The 22,897-nt window shown below is 44.8% G+C and overlaps 1 protein-coding gene across 1 annotated transcript in view; it reads left to right on the top strand.

Annotated features, from left to right (window-relative positions):
* Window positions 1-22,897, top strand: part of NECAB2 (N-terminal EF-hand calcium binding protein 2) — a 143,974-nt gene that overhangs the window by 98,019 nt on the left and 23,058 nt on the right. The window contains exon 6 of the mRNA XM_083452718.1: window positions 13,186-13,322. Within this exon, the coding sequence (XP_083308844.1) occupies window positions 13,186-13,322 (137 nt within the window). The remainder of the gene's footprint in view (window positions 1-13,185; window positions 13,323-22,897) is intronic.

Raw genomic sequence — 22,897 nt, forward strand, 5'->3', positions numbered from 1 at the left:
AGCCTTGCTCTAGCTCTGCCAGCCTTACGAGACCAAGGGGTGACATTGCCTGCCAGATTCCTCCTCCTCTGTGTCCATTTAGCTCTAAATCTTGCTGCTGCTAATGCAAAAGAACCCAGGTAACATACAATTGTGAGAGGGCGGCTTCAGACCAAGAATGAGGAAGGCGATTCCCTAGTCAGGAAACAGTCAGGATGATACACATGTATAAAATGATGCGTGCTGTGGAAAAGGTGGAGAGGGAGGTTTCTTCCTCTCGTAATGCAAGAAATCAGCACTAAAAAAGGGGCTTCTTCACACAGTGCTTAGTTCAGGGATAGGGAACCTAAGGCCCGTGGGCCGGATGCATCCCAATCGCCTTCTCAATCCGTCCAACAGATGGTCCAGGAATCAGCGTGTTTTTACATGAGTAGAATGTGTCCTTTTATTAAAAATCCATCTCTGGGTTATTTGTGGGGCATAGGAATTCATTAATTCATTAATCCGGCCTACCACATGGTCTGAGGGACGGTGGACTGGCCCATGTCTGAAAAGGGTTGCTGACCCCTGGCTTAGTTGCACTGTGGAACTCGATCTCGTGAGATGTTGAGAAAGCCACCAACTTGAATAGCTTAAAAGGGGAATTAGAGATGTTTGTGGAGGACAAAGCTATCAATGGCTGTTGGCCGCAATAGCTATGTTCTTCCTCAACTCTTTGGGCAGTATGCCTCTGAATGCCAGCTGCTGAAAATCACAAGTGGGGAGGGTGTTGTTGCACTCTGGTAGGCCACTGTGAAAGCTGGATGCTGGACTATGTGGGCCACTGGTCTGATCAAGCAGGACTCTTCTTATGTGTTTTCTCTCTCTCTGAAACACACACACACACACACACACACACACACCACATAGATGTATGGATGTGTGTGTGCATAACGTAATATTTTGTTATTCTTTCTCATGATGGTCAGCTCCCATAAATAAAATGTGAAAAATATAACAGAAAAATCAGGTGGAGATCCATATTATTTTTCTTTAATTCCCATTCTATGAGAAAAAAAGAATCTTGAAGTATATTTCAGTGTATACACACTCTCTGTGCAGTAAATATTTGGTATTCTCTTGCTTGCTTATTCATACAAAGGATTCATTATCTCAAGTTGCACCTGATAATCATTCCCACAGTGATATGATTTTAGAGAATCATGAATTTTATTCAAATGTTTTTTCCTCCCTAGCAGATTGGCCTTGTTTCCAAACATTTACCATGTGCATTCTAATGAAGAAGATTAGTTCCTGGGATGGGGATGTGCTGTCAATTTATAAATATGCCTGAAATTTGATTGAGCATTCCTCTGCTCCCTTGCACTATTTCAGTTCACTTCTGTCTGTATGTTAATACCTGTTTAACATCTACTACTTTGTGGTAATTTGTATTGAGTCAAGACCGTAAACCTTGGGAACAGAGGGGAAAATTCATCATTTATTTATTTTTCATCTTCAAAGTTGCCCTGGAATACCCTGAAATGACATTTAAATCTCTTTTTCAATGGTGGCACCACAATCATGGAATGACTTTCCCACTGAAGTGGGCCTCATCCCAATGTTACATTCTTTTAGATGCCACAGTTAGACATTTGGAGGTGACTCTATTACAAGGATAGGGAAACTGTGACCTTCCGTGTTGCTGGTCCACAGCTCTCATCATCTCAGACCATTTGCCATATTGGCCAGGGCTGATAGGAGTTGGAGTTCAAGAGCACTCTGAGCTCCACCCTGGTTTTTCTCTCTGCAGACACCCCCTTTCCCTGCCCCACTCTGCTGTCATCTCACTCTGCCCTTGATTGCACAGCAGCAAGATCTGAATGCAGCTTCCTCTGATTACAAATCCCACTCACTATCCACTGCACCAGTTCACTTGCTTGGAAATATTTCTCTTGGCTTAATTAGAGGTGGAAGAGGAATGTATTTTAAGCAGATTTAGACAGCTATTTTAGTGGCTCTTTGTTCACATTAGACCGCCCCCTGCATGGAGAGTCTACTTATGTCTGAGCCACTTGGCACTGTCAGGTTTTGTGGTTTTTTTAAAGGCCCATCAAATTATATGCAAGCACCCCAATATATTCTAAGTATAATACATATAAAGGGGGTAGCTAATGTTCAGGGAAGTTTTTAATGAGTGATGTTTTAATGTATTTTTAATCTTTTGTTGGAAGCCACCCAGAGTGGCTGGGGAAACCCAGTCAGATAGGTGGAGTATAAATAAATTATTATCATTATCATTATTTTATTTATTAGACAGAATCAGGATTCATGTTGACAACAGATTGGAGAACTGGGCCAAAACTAACAATATAAATTTCAGTAGGGACAAATGTGTGCTTTAGTTGAGAGTCCTGCACTGCAGGCAGTTGGAGCACATGACCCTCTGAGTCCCTTCCAACATTACAATCCGATAATTCTATGATTCAAATCCCATGCTGTTATATATTTCTGTAGTGTAATGATAAACGCACACACACAAAAAATTAAAGAATATTAGCTATATAGATATAGATACAGATACAGAGAGAGAGAGAGTGTGTGTGTTATATACAGTGGTGCCTCGCAAGACGAAAATAATCCGTTCCGCGAGTCTCTTCGTCTAGCGGGTTTTTCGTCTTGCGAAGCAACCCTATTAGCAGATTAGCTCTATTAGCGGTTTAGCGGCTATTAGCGTCTATTAAATGCTTAAGGGATTAGCGGATTAGCTGCTAAAAGGCTATTAGCAGCTTAGTGCCTTAGAAAAAGGGGGTGGGGAGCGGAAAAAAATCGCAAGAATCGCAAGACATTTTCGTCTTGCGAAGGAAGCCCATAGAGAAATTCGTCCTGCGAAGCGCATTGAAAAACGGAAAACCGTTTCGTCTAGCGGGTTTTCCGTCTTGCGAGGCATTCGACTTGTGGGGCACCACTGTACATTGTTGTATGTATCTGTTTGTATGGCGGTTACTTTAGGAAACCTGGACTGCATATGCATGGCATATTTGTATATCATAATATGTATAATGACGCATATAATATGCAAGTTGTTTATATTTTTAGTGGAACTCAAGGGAAAACTTTGCTTCTTGTCAAGATCAGGGAGCAAAACAGAAATTAGAAAAAAATAATCATGTAGGTAAACTAAGCTTCGGGATTATCTCTAGCTCCATCCCTAGTCTCAGTTGAGCATTCCTTGAATGCATGAAAACTATCTTCCTTCAAAAAACATTTAGGGCAAATATCTTTCTTTGCACAAAGCATCTCATTGCCTTTGACAGCAGCATATTGTATCTTGCTCCTAGAAAGGGGAAAGAGTTGATTTGTTTTTCCTCTCCTAGCAACACTGCCAGATTCCTGCTCGAGTCAGTAAATATAATTCAAAACAAAGACCAGGGCTCAGAGATACAATCAGGATTGTGAAATGCATATTGTTATGCAGAGCTGAAAGTTGGAAGTTTGGTCACTGCAATGAGAAGCTTAAAACTTTTTGATGCAGATATCCAAGTCAGTTCCCAGCATACATATTAATTATTTATGTTTATTATTAATTGCAAATATTTGAAATTCAGAAAAGTATCCAAAGGCAACTATTAGAATTACATTTCATGCTGCTGCAGCAGGGGAAAATAACATTTCAGACTCAGTTGCTTTGATTGTCACATTTGAAGTGTCCCAAGTCAATGATGGGAAACCTGTGGCCACCCAGATGTCCCTATACTACCCATCATTCTTGACCATTCCCCACAATAGCTGGGGATGATAGGAACTGGAATCCAGCAACATCTGGAGGGTCATAAAATCCCCAACCATTTTCTAAGTTGTCAGATGCTCAGTACTGTCCTGACTCCCTATCTCAGATTCGGTACTTGGACTCACTTGGTTTTCAGGATTAACAACTTTATTCCAAGCTACAGCAACCAAACATAAGTCAAGCTAGAGGTTACAAAGGCAGGAAGCCTGGAAGAACTTGAAGCAACAGTAGCTCCCCAGCTACCTTCCCCTATGTAGATAAACGCATGTATTTGAGGAGAACATGCATATAAATGCTTACATTGGTGAAAATAAAATACAAAAGTGAATCAAATTAGGAAAGGTTGCTTGCAAAGTTTGTGTACATTGGGGAAAACTACATACAAAAATGAGTCTGTTATGGTGCCACCACATTTAAGCCCTGATTCCTACATTGTACAGAATGGACTTCCTGAAATGGCATCATCCACCCAAAGAGGCCACCACACACAACCTAACACCACAGAGAAAAAGTTGGGTTACTTCTCCCCCTCCCCCCCCCCCGCAGCAAGATATAAAATTGCTAAAAGAATGTGCAATTAATTGCCTGAATTATTTTGTATGTGGAATGTGCTCCTCAGCAAGCTTCCAGTCGTCTCCTTGCCTTTCTTTCCCTCCCTTTCTTCTCTGGCTTTGTTTTAAATAGAAAGGTGGAAGTGCAGCCTTGGCTCTTCTGAGATCTGTGTGCCTCCACAGGTTACCATGGCAACAGACCTCCGTTAATCTTTTCTGTCATAAACCCAGAGCAATTTGCATGTATGAAGCTTTGATTATTCAAATTGCCTGTGCATGTGTTCAAATAAATTATAATGAGTGATATCTCTGTCCTGTTATTATCTCTCTTAGTTTAGTTATTAAAAATAGCTAAGGATAAAAACATAAGTCTCTCCTCCATCTTTGCACTTTCTCCCTGCTCACCCCCCCCCACCCCAGTCAAACTTTTAAATAAATGTTCCCTATGACTAGTCTGAAGCCCCTGCCCTTTCCTGCTGACAGCTTCCCGGACCCTGCAGTATTGCAGTCAAAATAAATTGCCTCTCCTCCCCAATTTTGGAAGCTGGGTTGAGGGTGTTAATCTTTAATCATATTAGCTATACATGAGAAAGCTGAGGAATTATAATCGATGCAATTTTAAAAAAATAAAAAAACAAGAACACAACACCTGATTTTTCTCCAAGAAGCTCAGCTCAGGGGTGGGGAACTTGTGGCCCTCCAGATGATGATGATGATGATGATTACTATTACTAGTAGTAGTAGTTTTAATATTATTAAATTTTGTTGAACTCTAACTCCTATCAATCCCAGTGGTCAAGGATGATGAAGTTCAAAATATATGTTTAGCACTGGATTCCTCCCCCAGCACCACACTATATTGGTTAAATTAAATGGAAAGGAACAGCACTTCTTAGATCATCTAGATTTACAGGGACAAGAAAGGCTGTTCCTAGTTCTGCAAAAAGGAATTAACAACTCGCACCCTCAAGTGGAGGCAAATTTGCCACACCCCAACTCCCCTGGGAAGGTGACTCAAAATGGAGGAGGAGTTGGGGAAGGGTCAGGTGGGCCAACAGGCCAATCAGGGTGGGGTGGGGGGGGAAGGCCAGGGTTTATAAATTGGTCCTGCCCCAAACACTCCTCCCTGCTCTTTGCAGTGCCCTCCTGCTTTCTCCGCTCAGTATGGGTATGGGCATTGCTAGTTGCCGATTTGGGAGCTGAGTGGGAATTTTGGGGAGAGTCCCTGATTGGCTTTGGAGCTCTTTATTTTGCCTACTCCATATTTCTAGGAGTCCTGTTCTTGGAGTGGCATTTTTGATTGGTTTGATTGGCTTTCAATCCCAGCAGGAAAGACAAGTTAAGATCTGGTGGGGTAAGTACCTGAGTCAATTTTGGGTTAAGAGCATTCTTCATTCCGCTATGTTGCCTTGACACTGGGTCCCTTTATGCTTGGCAAGAACACCAGGGTGAATACCAACCCAGCAATACCACAGCAGGTTCACAAAGCCAAGGTACTCCTAGCAGGGAGCAAGAATGTCTTCCAATTCTTTGCTGTGGGCTCACAGGTGGAGCCTGGAAATCCATCCCGGTGTGGGGACCCCTGTTCCTCCCATCTTGGGGAACTTCCCTGTCCTTTCAGCTAAATACATTTATTTGGTTGTTTTCAGATCCTATATGTTGCTATATTTGAACAAATATAACATTTTCTACAGTTGTGGTTTCTGGAGACATCTTTAAGGGTTTGCTGTGAGCCCACAGATTCTTAAACAGGTAAACAAAAATTATAGCAGAACTGGGAGGAGGGTCTTTTCGGTGGCTGCTCCCAGACTTTAAAACTCCCTCCCTAGAGAAATTGGACAGGCTCCCTCCTTGTTGTACTTCCACCGACTGGTGATGACCTTCTTTTTGCAACAGGCTTTGGGGAATTGACTGCTTTTAATGAAAGGGCTGGTGCTGTTTTTATTGTACTTATTTGTATGGTTATAATATATTTCTGTGTCTATATTTATATGTAGTTTTAATTCTATCGATGTTTAATTGTATTTTAATGATTGGGTTATTATTGTTAGCCGTAAGCCACCTTGAGTCTCTGCCAGGGGAAAAGGTAGGGTATAAATAAATATATTACATTAATAATAATTTTTTAATCCACACTCTGTGGATTATTACCTGCCCCTCTGAATTGATGTCTCTGGATCACTGAGGGCTGCTGTGCCTTTGAATTGATACTAGCCTATATAACTAAGTTGACAAATAAAACATGATAGATACAGTAAATGCTTTTGCTGTAGCAGAATAGCAGAAGGGCAGGTTTTTTTACCTGCTTAGTTATACGGGCTAGGATTAATTCAAAAGCACAGATAAATCCAGGGGAACATCAAATTAATAGCGACTGTGTGTGAATTCAAAAAGCTTCCATTTAATTGCTGAAGAATCTGTAGGTCTTCAGTCACCTCCATTTTCTTTTGCTTATTTCATCTTTCTTGTATGAGTGTGCAAGTCTTCTGCAAGGAGGCATCCAGAACACATCAGAAAAGCCTTTCCTGTCTGAGTAAATCTTGGAGATCTAAGGAACACTTTTCCTTTCAATTTATTCTGACATAGATGACATATATAAAAATCCAGTTGCATTTGTGCAGCAAGAGCAAATTCAATTATCTATGTAGTGGCACATTTGCGGTTTGATACTGTATTTGTATTAAAGTGTAGGATGCTGTGGGGTTGATTCACTTCTAAGAGACAAGAATTCCGGAAGAGACTGGAGACTAAAAGCATGTGGCACCATCCACAGGTCTTCATGCACAGATCAAGGTGAAATGGTTGCGACATTCAGCTTCTTGGTTTAAACAAACAAACCAGAATCTAGGGCTCTACCAAACTGACAGAAACTAGTTTGCAATCAGCATTATTTATTTGTTTGTTTTGGTGTGAGGGAGTTGAATCACAGCCATTTTGTACCCAGAAAGTCCTGTTCTCATGTCTGAGGCACATTCTGGGAAAATTCAAAATGGTGGCCACCACAAAAATAGTTGCCTCCTATGCTGCCCCCTAGGAGAGAGGTCATTATGGTGGGTTGTATTGGAAAATATACACACTTTTACAAAATACGCTTGAGAGAGGAGGAGGAGGGGGAGGAGAGACAGTATTGTCACAGTATATTGTCTACACTGAGGTCTCATCAACACAACCATTTGTCCCATGATTTCTAGGCACGGATTTGATAGGTTTTTGTTTTGTCCTTCCACTTTCCTTGGCAAAACCCACAGTTTACTGCTGAATTGGAACAAACCTTGACTGGGTTTTCTGTGGATTAACGTTTGTTGTGATACAGCGGGAAGCAGCAAGTTTTCCCAGAGAAAGCGGGGGGACAAAAGAGAAACCTCTCAAATCTGTGCCTAGGAATCACGGGGCAAACGGTTGTTTGGGTGAGCCTTGACTGTCAGTGGATTTCAGGTGAGCTACTTTCCCAGCCTTTACTGCAGATTGAACCGGGGATATTGAAATATACTCAGAATCGCAAAACTCAGTACATAACAGATATTTTGTGTGCAAAGCCTGTGCCCTATCGCTGAACGATGGCCCTTCATCTTTTTCATGGCTGAGTAGGGAATGCAATCAAGGTCTCCCTCGCTTACTCAGTCGTTCATTTATTAGTTTACTATATATATTTATTTTGCTTTTCATTGTTTCCCAAAGCTGTTCACATCAAAAAAAAATTTTTTTAATGAGTGGAGTGGAGGGTTCTGTCATTGGCCATACAAAAAACAACAACAAGACTCACAAGGGAAAGGAGTGTGGAGGGAAAAGCAGAGGAGTGGGGTCAGTTCTTCAAGGCAAGAGAACTGTGGTGAGCTAAAAGAGGGTCTTTATACGCAAGTTCAGGCAGGTGATTCTTTCCTATGGCGCTTTTACTTCAAAAGCAATTGGTGGGTCTTGTTTCCCTGGTCAGTCGGTAGCTATCCAACCCACTCTGGCTCTGTTCCACTCGGCTCCGATTAGTTTGCTGCAGTCACTTGCAGGTTGAGAGCCAGCCAAGCCCTGATCAAATATATGGACATTTAATGATGTGAAATATTGTAATATGATTTACACCAGGCTGGGCGACAGTGGGTGGATGAAACACAGTGACTCAAAGGGATTTGTTCCACTGTGGCGAAGGCAAGGCAGCTTCTGTATCTCAATGCACAAAGGAGAAAGCATTGCTAATTTGCAATAAACATGGTCTCTTCGTTTTCCACTTCAAAAGAACTGCTCAGATTCATCAAATATGTTGTCCTAAATCTGGAATGGTGAGTTTGCTGAAAAGCCCGAGGGGTAGGGGGCGTGTTGTAAAAATGTCTGCTAATAATGAACTATTTGCTGCAGCTGGCAGGGGGGACAATGTGTCTATATCGCACTCCAGCCATCCACTGAGCAGGATGTTAATATTTAATTTGGACTAAAATCCTGCTCGGTGAATCTGTTAGAGAGTTTCTCTCCCTCATCCAAACTCCCTGTTTGCATTAAAGCTGAAGGTGCATTGCAAACATTCTGTTCATTTTGTAACAATAGCTGGACCAAATGTTTGCATGTGAGGCAGACAGCAGGAAGGGATTGTTAGTTTCAGTTTCCCTCGGTGTCTAGATTTTTCAGTCTTAAAGTCAGTTCTGTAGCAATTTGAAAAATTATAATAAACTAAATCATGAAAATTCACCAGTGTTTTAGTGCAAAGCAGTATCTCCCAAAAGACTTCCGGTTAACTTGGCAACAGGTCAGGCAGCTTGCCCTGGAGCTCTGCAGATAACACAATTTTAATTGAGTATTAATGAGTTTTCTTTTAATATCTTCCAATATACACTTTTTATATGCAGTTTTGATCTACAGAAATATTTTTACAAGCGTTTTCCCCAACACAAAGCATTTTTGTATTTTTTTAATGTATGCATTTTAATGCACACTTCCTCCTAAATAACTGCATTTTTGTACATATTTTTGGTCATGCAACTGCATTAAAAAATCTGCAAGAGTGTGAATTTTGAAGGATAGCTATGTTTTGGTTCCTGGATTGATTCAATAAGTACAAATTAGGTAGTTGCTTATTAAAATGCGAACAAAATCCAATTACCCTGCCCCATCTGTAACTGAGGTCGCATAAAAATATGTATAAACAGGAGCTGGATAGCTCCTCTCAGCAATCCACACAGTAAGCAAATCCACCTTCCTCCCTCTGGCCATCACAATGCCTTTACCGCAGTCCCCACACACTTGCTTTCAAGTCTCCTCCTGATTCAGATGCAATTTCTAGTTCCACTAAGCTACCTGCTGCTTAAAAAAAATTTAAAAAAAGCAAACCAATCCTTGTATGTTTCTGTGCTCAAAAGTTTTTTCATTGCATGACATTATTTTAAAACAAAATTTCCCCTAAACAGAATTATCATCATCATCATTCCTCCTCAGTATTATTTGATACATTCCAAACACATAACAAATCAAATACAACAAAAAGCATATTAAAGTATATTTTAGAAGTATATTTTAGAATCATAGAATTGTAAAGTTGGAAGGAGTATTAATTGCCAGAATTGACAATCTCAGTCTCCTGTTTCCTAGTCTCCACTTTCCCTAGTTTGGTAACTACAAAGTTAAACTTTTTTATGTATATGACTTTGTGGATCTGTTTATATGTTTGACTCGGCCTCTAAGCGAGCAGATATTATGAGTAATGCTCAGCGTTTGTTATATTTAGAGGAGATTAATTGAAATCAGTGGGTCTAATCAAGTATGATGAACACTGGGAATAGCCCTGTGATAGAATAATGGCATTTTACAAACTAGGCCACTATAGATATTATAATAATGCAAATATTGTGATTCATTATGAGATTAAATAAATAAAGCCAACTCTGGGCATGTAACAAATTCACTCAGCAGTACAGTATTCAATAAATGGATTCCAACTTGCTTAAAAAAATATCAGAGCTGGCACATTCCAGGTGGCATTTTAGCAATGGGCAGAGGGCAGTGGTTTCTCTTTTGAACAGTAGCCAAGCTTGGCTGCCATCCATGGTGGCTGGCCATCATCTTAATTTGCTCAGGTCAAACACTCACCAGACCTAAACTGCTTAGCTTCCGTAGGGTTGCAGCTTTATGCAACCTTATACCCTACCCTTTCCTGCTATGGACCATAACATCTCGGGGGAAAGTATTATTACTTTGCACCTGTGCAGAAACTTTTCTTACTGCACATACATCAAGTAGCAAACCACAAAGAAGCAAAGAACCGGAAGGTTGACAGTGACTTCCTGACAGAGAGTGAAAACGCAAAGAGAAGCAGAAGCCTGACACAACATTGATCGATCAAACAATGCTGCTGGAGGTAGCCAAGTCTTGAGGACTTGTCAAGAGTCAGCAGCCTCCCCCTTTGATGATCTTGGCTTCGCCAAGCAGAATGGGCAGCATGTAAATATAATCAGATATGCACACGGAAAAATCCGTCAGAGAAACGGATCCTCAGGGAAAGCAAGGAGACAGATCTCTTGGCAGGAAGAGAAGAAGAGCTGGGCTTTCATTTCAGGCTCAGTGCTACACAGATCATGCACACCTGGTTCCTGCCCTAGAGGCCAGAGATCAAGGGAGTCTTGTGATGCCTCCTGGAATCTGGCATTGCCTTGTAGAAAGGGCCAGTTAACTGCCATGTAGTGGATTAAGGATAGATGGGTCTGTCAAGTTTGTTTTTTCTGCTTCTCAGTTTTTCAACCTTAAATTCAGTTATCCACATTTCCAAATCAATCTGTCATTCCCCCCCCCTTTAAATTTTTTTTCATGAAGCTTCATGAGCATTTTAGTGCAAATTTCTCCTAGTAAACACATTTTTGTATGCAGTTTTGACTAATACACAGTTTTGCAAGCCATTTTAACTGACACGAAGCATTTTTTGGATGTTACATTTATGAACTAAGGCATTGTTATGCACATAGCCCCCATAACATTTGCATGCTTAGATTAAGAGATATAATGTGCAATATAAATGTAAGAAATGTGAGACGTAGTGAGATTATGGAGAATTTTCAGATAGGCTGATGGAAGTCAAAAAGATGTTTATGTCAAAACAAATGTTAAATTTGGAAAAAATGTTTATTGGAAAGTGAATAAAAATTATTTATAAAAAAAAAAAACATTTGCATGCTTGTATGCCTCAGTTGGAGAACGGCATTGCAAAATGTGAAGGAGTCCAAATTTTGAAGGACAACCATCTTTTAGTTTGCGTATTGATTCAAGAAATGTGGATTAAATTAAAGTACAAACAAAATTGAATTCCTCTGCATGCCAGTAAGATGAAACAGAATATAACAGGGATGAGTAAGAAGTTCAAGTTCTAAGGAAACAACCTTGAAACCTTGTGTATTTTGTGAAACTTAGAGGATATTGTCCATGATGTTGCTCAGTGTCCACTTTATTTGTTGAGTTTTGTTGCGAGAAGAATGTTACACCTTTCATGCTTCTTGCTGTTCAGTAGTGTTACTTTGCATTTTTCTTTATTTGTGTTGGCAACCAGGAAATTAAGAGCTGCATTTGTGGCTCAAATCTGAACGTTCTTTCTGCTTTTTTTGTTTTGTTGCGGCTTATAGCTAAACAAAATGACATATTACCTGCCTAGCTCCTCCTCTGGCCCGTCACGTTGTTCTGCCATTCCAATGATCCTTTTGCTCTGGGCTTGGCCAGTGTGTGCTAATGGCCCCTAAGTGCTGGCCAATGCTACGCCCACTTGTCCGGGAGGCAGCTGAAGTGGCTTTAGATTTTGGGACAGATTTAGATTAGGAGGGACAGAAACAGCACTGCAGTGGGAAACACAAGGGGTGCAGGGAGGCTCCACAGTGCCCTCTATTCAGAAGTAAGTTCCACTGGAGCACTTACTACTACGCAAGTCTATATAGCAGGGGTGGAGGAACCTTTTTTCAGCATTCCCTGGCCACATGCCAGTGGTAGGTGGGGGCCAAAGGTAGAAGTGGGTGGAGCAACAAATTTTACCTTTGTGCGCCGTGAATCAGACCTGTATATAGACACAAACACCTCCTTCCAAGCGAGAGGCATCAAGAACACATCCCAGTTAGGCAAAGGCACTTGTGGGGGTGAGCAGCAGGACTGGCTTTGGGCAGGACCAGATAAAGGAACCTGCAGGGCTGCATTTGGACCCTGGGCCAGAGGTCTCCCCACCCCTGGCATATAGCTTTACAGCATGAGATTACTTATTGTTGAAGCCAAAGCAAGGATGAATGTTGGAGCTGGCTGGCAAGATGCAGTCTTGGAGAGCTGAAGGCATGTCCATTTGTTTCAGTGGGGACTTATGGATGCAAAGTGCCGCTGTTTCTGCTGGCCTCCCTCATCTGCTTTACTTGTACTACTACCATCTCTAGAGCAGCTTTCCCCAACCTGGTGCCCCCTAGCTGTTTTGGGATTGCAACTCCCATTAGCCCCAGGCAGCATTACCAATGGTCAGGGATGATAGGAGCTGTAGCCCAAATCTTCTGGAATATACCAGATGGGAAAGGTCATTGCAGGGTGACTTTGTCGTCTTGATAGCAAGAACTAAATATGATGGAGGTATAAACAGCAAAAGCATCCCACATGGACACACATGTATCCTAAAAGCTGGAGGAAGTTACATAAAGATGGTGCATCTTCACATAGTAATATCACATGATTCTTTTGACAGAATGCAACACATAGCGATGTGGGACAGAACTATTTTGCACTTTGATAGGAGTCATACTTAATATTTTTTTTCCTTCTAAGGCTGCAGATTTCCACATTTACCTTTCTTAAAAGAAAACAACAGTTCATGAAGGAAATGTTCCTTGGGTGATGTTGTTCATTCAGGCAGCTTGGGAGTTTTCCAGCAAGTTCAGTCTTCTTCTTCCTCCCTAGGTGTATGAAAGAGGAACCAATGTGGACCAGTTTGTGACCCGTTTCCTGCTGAAGGAGACAGCCAATCAGATTCAGTCCTTGCTCAGCTCGGTGGAAAGTGCCGTTGATGCTATTGATGAGCAAACCAGTCAGATAAGGTCAGGTCTTTTCATTTGTCCTGTATTGAATTTAACCTGTTCAGCAGCCTGACTACTGTTTTCTGTCTACTGTTGTGCTCTGGAATCTTCACAAGATGATTGTTTTTGGTGCCCTCTTAAGACAAACATTCTACATGCTGTCTCTAGCAACGTAATACCTTAACCCCCGGGGGCCAGTTCCAGGTCTGTGGCCATCTGGAGAGGCCCAGCTTTGTGGGTGGAGTGGTGGTGTGTTCACCTGGTGGCAATGGCAACAGCAGACAGTAGCACTCTAATCAGTGCTAAGCAGCCAAAGGCTGCTATTTTAAGTTCCCACACTGCCCTGAGCTGATGGGATATTGTGGGAAGTTAATATGGCAGCTCTCAGATCCTCAACCACTTGGTTCTGGGAAATATTTTGAAAGTAACCTTGGGACAGCCATAATTGGTGGGTCCTTTGAGCCCTGGTGCCTTAACTCTTCCACTCCTTGTGAGGAATTGTTCCTATTGGAGGGATGGCACTGGAGAAGCCAGAGCATTGCCCTCCCAGAGTTGTGCTGTCTTGTCAACAGAAGTTTCAGAAAATGGGGGAAGTTGCAGATTAGGGCAGGAACAGGAAAACCCCATGGCTTCTATTCCCTCCCCCCCCCCCACCGCCCCCTTGAGTCTTTGCAAAAAGCTAGAAGCAGCAGGGAAAGCACCAAAATAACAGGGTTACCATGAATCACAGCCTGGATTCAGCAACAAGGAGTTAAAATGTCACACAGCTCTACAGAGCTTGTTGACCAGAACCCAAAAATGGTTGCCATGGAAATGGGGGAAATCAGAAGCTCATATCAGGAGACCTCTGCACCCACCACCCGGTGTTCTAAATTAAAGAATATAAACTGAAGGCTACAAAGTTCCAGCAGGCAGCTTGTCGGGGAAGATCTTTCCATTCGTTGGGACCTTGTGGGAGAAGATTTCATCAAGATCCTAAACAGCAGCCCCGTATTGAACTCTCCCCCTGTATTGTATTTCTCTATAAATTCTAGTTGTTGTTTTTGCATATATGCATATGAGTTGCAGCATGCAAATTAGCGGCTCTGTGTGAACCAGCCTGACATGTGAATTGACATAGGTTGCATACACACCATACATTTAAAGCATGCGGCTTTCCCCAAAGAATCCTGATTGGTTATGGTACAAGACAGACCAATGAGAACAACTGAAATTTATAATCTGTGGGTGTCTCCCTAGTACACTTTGCCTTTAGATATTTAGGAGTCCAAGTCACCAAAAAATCCAAATGAGACTTTTACTGCTAATTATTTCCATGTTTGCACAAGTGTGCACAAGCACTGGAATTGCTTGACTCTGTCTTCTTTTGATAGGATCTCCTTGATAAAAATGATGGTTTTACCTAAATTCATCTACCTTGTGCTGTTCTCCCCACTGAAATTCCTGTCCAACGTTTTAAATGGAAACTTTCATTTTAAATGAAACATGCCCATGTACTGCTAAGATTCTCAGTTATATTTTTTAAAAACCAATGGAAGGAGCATAGGGTATTCCCTTTTTGAAACTGTATTATGAGGCTTACCAGCTCAGGCACTTACTATCCTATATTAATGACTCAAGTGACAAGCTCTGGAAACGAGTAGAGCGTTCATAATTACAACAGTCTAATCCACACTGCATTTCATTTATTGAAAAAGAAGCGAATAAAAGTCTGCAGATGCAATGCAACTTACTGAAAATGATCCTGAAGATTTGGAAATGCAGAAAGCAAGCCTGAATGCTCACCATCTCTCTGTTAATTCCAATACACGAATACCCTACATTTTATTTAAAAATCAGAGTAAGTGTGAGTGAACGAAAAGAAAAAAATATGGATAAATTTTGTGACTATTACATAAATTCTAAACCAATTCCCAGGGATACATAGACGAACCACCTTCAAAAACACAACACAGACTTGGTTGATGTGGTATCAGGTCAACTTTCACAGGGTGCTAGGGAACCTACACAAGTCAAAAATTTATGTCTCAGTAGTTTAAGGTGCTGAGCTACAGTTCCCAGGAATTTGGGGGGGGGCAGGGGAGAGATGCCTGTTAAGGTGGTATCAGAGTGCTTTGAATACATGGTGTGGCTCTGATTTCCTGGCTCTGAAAATTCGTCTTACAGGTGTGCCTTACATATCTACCGTACTTTTCGTCCCATAGGACGCTCCGTCCCATAGGACGCACCTAGTTTTTTGGGGGGGGAAATAAAAGAAAAAAAATTTTCCTTTATTTTCCCCCCAAAAGCAGGTCCGGGAAACCCAACCAGGTCGAGGAACAGCGGGGTGGCGGCGCTGCGCCTCCCTGCTGTCCCCGGAGCTTGTGGGGCTGGCCAATGTCTGCCCGGCGTGAGGGGCGCCCTGAAGCAGAGCGCCCCTCGCGCCAGGCAGCAGGCTGCTATCTGCAGCGTGGGGAGCGCTGCGGGGAACTCCTGGAGGGCTCCCCACGCTGCGGGTGTCTGCCTGGCGTGAGGGGCGCCCTGAAGCAGAGCGCCCCTCGCGCCAGGCAGCAGGCTGCTATCTGCAGCGTGGGGAGCGCTGCGGGGAACTCCTGGAGGGCTCCCCACGCTGCGGGTGTCTGCCTGGCGTGAGGGGCGCCCTGAAGCAGAGCGCCCCTCGCGCCAGGCAGCAGGCTGCTATCTGCAGCGTGGGGAGCGCTGCGGGGAACTCCTGGAGGGCTCCCCACGCTGCGGGTGTCTGCCTGGCGTGAGGGGCGCCCTGAAGCAGAGCGCCCCTCGCGCCAGGCAGCAGGCTGCTATCTGCAGCGTGGGGAGCGCTGCGGGGAACTCCTGGAGGGCTCCCCACGCTGCGGGTGTCTGCCTGGCGTGAGGGGCGCCCTGAAGCAGAGCGCCCCTCGCGCCAGGCAGCAGGCTGCTATCTGCAGCGTGGGGAGCGCTGCTGGGAGCTCCTGGAAGGCTCCCGACGCTGCGGATGTCTGCCTGGCGCGAGGGGCACTCTGCTTCAGGGCGCCCCTCGCGCCAGGTGGCAGGCTGCTATCCGCAGCGTGGGGAGCGCTGCTGGGACCTCCTGCAGCGTTCCCCTAGCTGCAGATGTATGCCCGGCGCGAGGGGCGCTCTGCTTCAGGGCGCCCCGCCCGCCGGGCTGCAGGCTGCTATCCGCAGCGTGGGGAGCGCTGCAGGGAACTCCTGGAGGGCTCCCCACGCTGCAGGTGTCTGCCTGGCGTGAGGGGCGCCCTGAAGCAGAGCGCCCCTCTCACCAGGCAGCAGGCTGCTATCCGCAGCGTGGGGAGCGCTGCTGGGAGCTCCTGGAAGGCTCCCCACGCTGCGGGTGTCTGCCCGGCGCGAGGGGCGCTCTGCTTCAGGGCGCCCCACCCGCCGGGCGGCAGGCTGCTATCCGCAGCGTGGGGAGCGCTGCTGGGAGCTCCTGGAAGGCTCCCCACGCTGCGGGTGTCTGCCTGGCGTGAGGGGCGCCCTGAAGCAGAGTGCCCCTCGCACCAGGCAGCAGGCTGCTATCCGCAGCGTGGGGAGCGCTGCAGGGAACTCCTGGAGGGCTCCCCACGCTGCGGGTGTCTGCCTGGCGCGAGGGGCGCCCTGAAGCAGAGCGCCCCTCGCACCAGGCAGCAGGCTGCTATCCGCAGCGTGGGGAGCTCTGCAGGGAACTCCTGGAGGGCTCCCCACGCTGCGGGTGTCTGCCCGGCGCGAGGGGCGCTCTGCTTCAGGGCGCCCCACCCGCCGGGCGGCAGGCTGCTATCCGCAGCCTAGACATCCCTGCGGGACCTCCTGCAGGGCTGCCTAGGGTGCGGATGTGTTCCCGAAGCGCCGGGCGCTCTGCTTTCAGGGCGCCCGACGCTCCGGGAAGCAGGCTGCTATCCGCAGCCTAGACATCCCTGCGGGACCTCCCGCAGGGCTGCCTAGGCTGCGGATGTCTTCCTGAAGCCTGGAGAGCAAGAGGGGTCGGTGCGCACCGACCGCTCTCGCTCTCCACGCTTCAGCGAAAGCCTGCATTCGCCCCATAGGACGCACCCAGATTTCCGCTTCATTTTTGGAGGGGGAAAAGTGCGTCTTATAGGGCGAAAAATACGGTACTTAGCGCTATTAAGTTCAGTGAGGTTTACTGCCTGGTTAGAGGGTAGAGGACTGCAGCATTAAAATATATTTCCCTCTCCTTTCCCAGCCACAGGGGGAAAGGATTTCTGTGGACACTGAGAGCACGGGATGATTAATTGGGGGGGGGGTGCATATGGCAAAGAGGTTAAGCACCAGCTCACCTCTGCTGCTTCTCTTGTTAAATTTACTATCTCCAGCAGTTGTATTTCAGTTGCAAAACTCTAGACTAGTTTGGCCTTGAGGATCAGATTGGGAGAGGATCTACAGGAAACAAGAATACTTTCCCACTCTAGCTTCACTGCTATCATCAGGGTTAGAACACCAAGTTCTGCTATGATGATACCACTTTCTTAATAACCAGAAAACTTAAACAGAAGTACCTGCTTTGGGTGTTCCATTAGGTTAGCTTTTGAAATGACAGCTATGAATGTAAGAAAGTACCTGTGAAGAACCCTGCTGGATCAGACCAAGGGACAATCTAGTATAGCATCCTTTTTTCACAACCACTAATAAGATGCCCCTGGGAAGTCTACAAGATGGTGATGAATGAAAGGCCCCTGCCCTCCCATTGTTCCCCAGTTACTCGTATTCAGATGCCTACTGCCTCTGACCCTGGAGGTAAGTAGACAGCCATCCTGGCTATTGATAGCCTGTGTTTGCCTGATCACCTTCTAAAATCTTCTAAGTTCGTGGTCATCGCATTTTGTGGAAGGCAATTCCAGGGTGAAAGTAGTTCAGTGGCAGCAAATCTGCTTGAAATGTAGAATCTCCCAAGATTCAATGCCATGCAGCTCCAGGTAGGACTGGAGGACTGGAAATGTCCCTTGCCTGAAACCCTGGAGAGCCACTGCCAGCCAGTGTAGACCAGGGTTTCCCAAACTTGGGTCTCCAGCTGTTTTTGGACTACAATCCCCATAATCCCTGACTACTGCTCCTGCTAGCTAGGGATGATGGGAGTTGTAGTCCAAAAACAGCTGGAGATCAGTGGTCAATATAAGGCAACTTCCTGTGTTTCTATGTGACTTGTGAGAGGATGCAGCAAAGAGAGGCAGTCTCTAAGCTCTTAGCTCTGAGTAGCAAAAAGCCGTGCTCATGTTCATGTCTTTCAGTCGCCAGCTTGACTTCCTGCTTCCTCTTCTTCCTCTGCAAGATGCTGGAGTCAGGAGTGTTTCTGGAGCTTCTCCTCCTTTTCTGTTCTCACTCTGTTTCTGCTTTTGATTTATTTTGCATCAGTCTCTGGTATATTCAGCAGCCTCAACAGCCAATGTATATTCATGAGAATTACTTAACAGAGCAGAATGGATCTCCCTGCATTGCAGGTGGATATGATGCATCAACTCTCTCCTCTCTGAGTATGGCCATCACTTTGGTGCTGCAGTCTCATTTTTAGCAAGTGTGCTATTATGAAGTCTACCCCCCAAAAAATAATAATAATGGGGCAGGGTGTCTGCCTACAAAGCTTGGACAAGCAATATCCAAGCAAGCTATGTTCTTCTGCCATTGTGTATTTGGCAGTGTTTGGGGGACAGGGGAGACACAGACCTCAGGAAGAGGCAATGCACTGCCCAAAGCTCCAGTATTTGGTGATGAGGACAATCTGCAGTTACCTCCAGACTCTCAGCATTTGGGGGGAGGGATTCAAGTGCAAGAAGGAAATTTTAGGCTTGCCCAATTAAAGCGGGTTAAAGTGCTCTGTTGCTGTGGGTACAACAAAACTGCTTTTCTTTTTTAAAAAACTGACTTTTTGTGGTTAAAAAAGTGACAGGTAAATGTACTGAAAACCATAGGACAAATGAATGATTAATAGGGAGGTATAAAAACACTGTTCAAGTAAATCAGGATGAATGGAAGATTGACATACAACTTTCCCGCAAACTAATCAGAGCAACTTCTCCATAAAGACTGGGCATAGTCTGACCTTCACATAAGTTTTGTACAAGCAAATCATGATGAATGTTGAATTAAAAGGTGATCTAAAGGAGATGTGGGAGTGAATGAGTCAGGTAACAAGAAAAGCAACCCTGTGGTACCTGCTAAGTGACTGCTGTGCTGGATCGTGATGAAGCCATGTAGTAGCCAAACTACACGATGCAGACAAAGCAGAGGTGTCCCACTTTTCCAAAATGTTGTGGCCCTTTCCCTAAAGAAAAAAGTCCTTTACACCCTTCAGATTGGTCTGCCAGGCCAGAGGAATCAATAGGAGCTGTGTATATGGATCCAGGTTAGGGGTCACCAACATGATGCTGTTGGAACCAGTTCCCATGAGCCCTGACCAGCATGGACAGTGGTGAAGGAGGATGAGTTTGGAGGGCACCACGTTGGCTATACCTGATGTCAGTGCTCATTTTGAATTGGGTTTGATGCTAAATATAGATGCAAAGCAGCCTGGTATGCTGAATTTTGGGATTGTGTTGATTCTTTCTAGACAGTCACACCTGTGCTTGTGGCCTCTATGTTGTATTTCATTCTGAATAGCATTACCCTTGCTGAAGGATTCAGAGAAGTAGCTTAAAACTGCTTCACTCTAGCGCATGGCCTAGATGGAGGCTGGACAGTGGATTGTATTGACACCTGACCTCCAGTTGCTGCTCTCGGATTAAGTGATCAAAGGAAGGTTTAACATTCACATCAATTACTTCTATTTTACGGTTCAGGCAGCCTTACCCGCCCCCCGCCCCAGGCCTAATGTATTATAATGCAGGGGTGTGGAGCCTCAGGCCAGGGACCTCAATGCAGCCCTCCACACCTCTGTGTCAGGCTCTCAGAACTCTCTCCAGTCACACCCCATCTCCCCAGGCCTGCTCTGCACTCTCCTGTGAGTCTTTTGACCTGGCTGAAATCTGTCCTTGGAACTCTGAAAAGGCTTCCTGCTTGCCTGGGTGGAGGATAGAGAAGGGTGAGGTGTGGGGGGGGGGTTATAGAAGCAAGCCTACTATAAAAGGTAAAGGTACCCCTGACCGTTAGGTCCAGTCACAGACGACTCTGGAGTTGCACGCTCATCTCACTCTATAGGCCGAGGGAGCCGGTGTTTGTCTGCAGACAAAGCTTCCAGGTCATGTGGCCAGCATGACTAAGCCACTCCTGGCGAACCAGAGCAGCGCACGGAAATGCTGTTTACCTTCCCACTGGAACAGTACCTATTTATCTACTTGCACTTGACATGCTTACGAACTGCTAGGTGGGCAAGAGCTGGGACTGAACAATAGGAGCTCACCCCATTGCGGGGATTCGAACTGCCGACCTTCCGATCAGCAAGCCCTAGGCTCTGTGGTTTAGACCACAGTGCCACCCGTGTCCCAAGCCCTACTATAGAAGGAAGTAAAAATTACCACTCACTTTTGCTTCAGGTCCTGCCCTCCACAGGGATGTGCCCCCCCCCAAAAGGTTGTGTGGAAGCCATTTTGACCATCAGACTAAAAGAAGTCCACTCCTGTTAGTACATTACAGCAGAACTGCATAGATAAAGGGTCTGGAAACCAAGTCTTATGAGGAATGGTTCAGAGACTTGGGTGTGTTCAGCCTGGAGAAGAGTGAGAAGTGATAGGATAGCCATCTTCAAATATCTGAAGAGCTGTCACATGGAAGCTTGTTTTCTTCTGTTCTGAAGGGTGGCACCTATGAGTCTATGCATGGCTACCTATCCATTTCCTGGGGGCTGCCTTTAACCTATTAAACTAGAAAGCTCTGGGTTGCTGGTATGTTTTTCCCACCCCAATGTGAGCTGGTGTTTTAAGCTTGCTTTATTGATTTGTCAAATGCTGGTGATTGTTAAAATGTCGCAGGTTTTTACATTTGCTTCTAAGGTAGCTTGAGATTGTCCTGCATTAGGAGACAAAGGGCTTGTTCACAATTCCGCTTTGTCCGAAGCCTAGAAAGCACCAGTCTGAGCAGTTTTCAGTTTGCTCCATTAGGAAAACCCACTCTGCCACTGAATCGGAACAAACGCTGATCCATGGAAAACCAGTCCGTCCCCGCCCCCCCCCCCCGCCCCCGGGAAAGCTGTGAGACAAGTGGAAGTGTGGAAGAGCCCTAAGAGAGCAATTGTAATAATGATTTTATTCTACACAGCTGTGATATTTTCTTATGAGTTGTTGGTTTAGAAATACCCATAAATAAAGTATAAATCATGTTTCTGCTCAGAATTCAGTTCAATCGGGCTTACTCCCAAGTAAGTTGGGTTATGATTGCAGTGACAACTTTTTTTTTTAAGGTGTGTTTGTGTGTGTGATGTGGCCTGGCTTTAGATGCCAAGCTTTCTTCTGTTTGAAAGTAAATATATGTTTAATACATTGGCAGAGTTGTCCTGAGCAGGTGCCAGATCAGCAGAAGAGGAAACAATCAAGTAGCAATTAGTCCTTGGATGGAGCAGCTAAAGATTTATTTCTCTGCTCATGGGCCTCCAGATGAAATAATCAATGGCTGCTTGCTTTCCACTTGCATTCTATGGAACTCTGAATAAACAAGATAGAAGCAGATGATTACTTCTGGAGGAGTGGGCTTTCCTGCAGAGACCCTGGGGTAGCTGCCAAGAGACCCACATTCCCCCCCCAAAAAACATGCTGCTTTATATACCAAACAAAGCACTGTTATTTTTGAGCATCAGGCATATCAGCTGGAGTGAGTGGCTGCACTGTTATGAAATATCCTCTCAGTACCATTATAACCATCCTTTTACCTATCCCCCACCCACTCTTCCATTTCTTATTTTTCAGCTTATCCCACAGACACCTTTTTTTTAACCTTTCCTACATCTTTCCAATCTTCCCCAGTTGTCAAGGGTACCAACTTATCTCGGTGATGAGAGTAGACAGGAAATTGTTCCCTTGGCAATTAACAGTACCGAACGGCAGGTTATGTACCCGCTAGCAGATTGCCTCAAAGCCGCCGCAAACTTGAAACAAAACATAATTCAGTATCTGCGAGGCCTGCCCATGTGAAGATGTGCATCTCTCATCAATATGATAAGTAAACAAGAATAAGCAAGAAAGGCTTATCCTTGTCCTCCATATTGATAAAATCCTGTCAATGGCAACTAGCCATGATGGCTATGTTCTGTCTCCACTGTGGAGAGCAGTGAGCCTCTGAATATCAGTTGCCAGGTGTCACAAGGGTGGAGAGGGATGCTGTGCTCGGGTCCTGCTTGCAGGCTTCCCACAGAAATCTAGTCGACCAATGTAAGAACAGGATGCTACTGGATTAGATGGGAATTTAGTCCAATCCAGCAGGGCTCTTCCTATGTTCTTCATGTATACAGTGGTACCTTGGGTTACAGATGCTTCAGGTTACAGACTCCGCTAACCCAGAAATAGTACCTCAGGTTAAGAACTTTGCTTCAGGATGAGAACAGAAATTGTGCAACAACGGCAGTGGGAGGCCCCATTAGCTTAAGTGGTACCTCAGGTTAAGAACCATTTCAAGTTAAGAACAGACCTCCACTGTATTGGTTGGGAGAAGCCAATGTGGTACCCTCTCAATCTTGTTAGACCTTG

This window comes from Podarcis tiliguerta, assembly GCF_965153285.1.
Source record: "Podarcis tiliguerta genome assembly, chromosome: 8".
Lineage (NCBI taxonomy): Eukaryota > Metazoa > Chordata > Lepidosauria > Squamata > Lacertidae > Podarcis > Podarcis tiliguerta.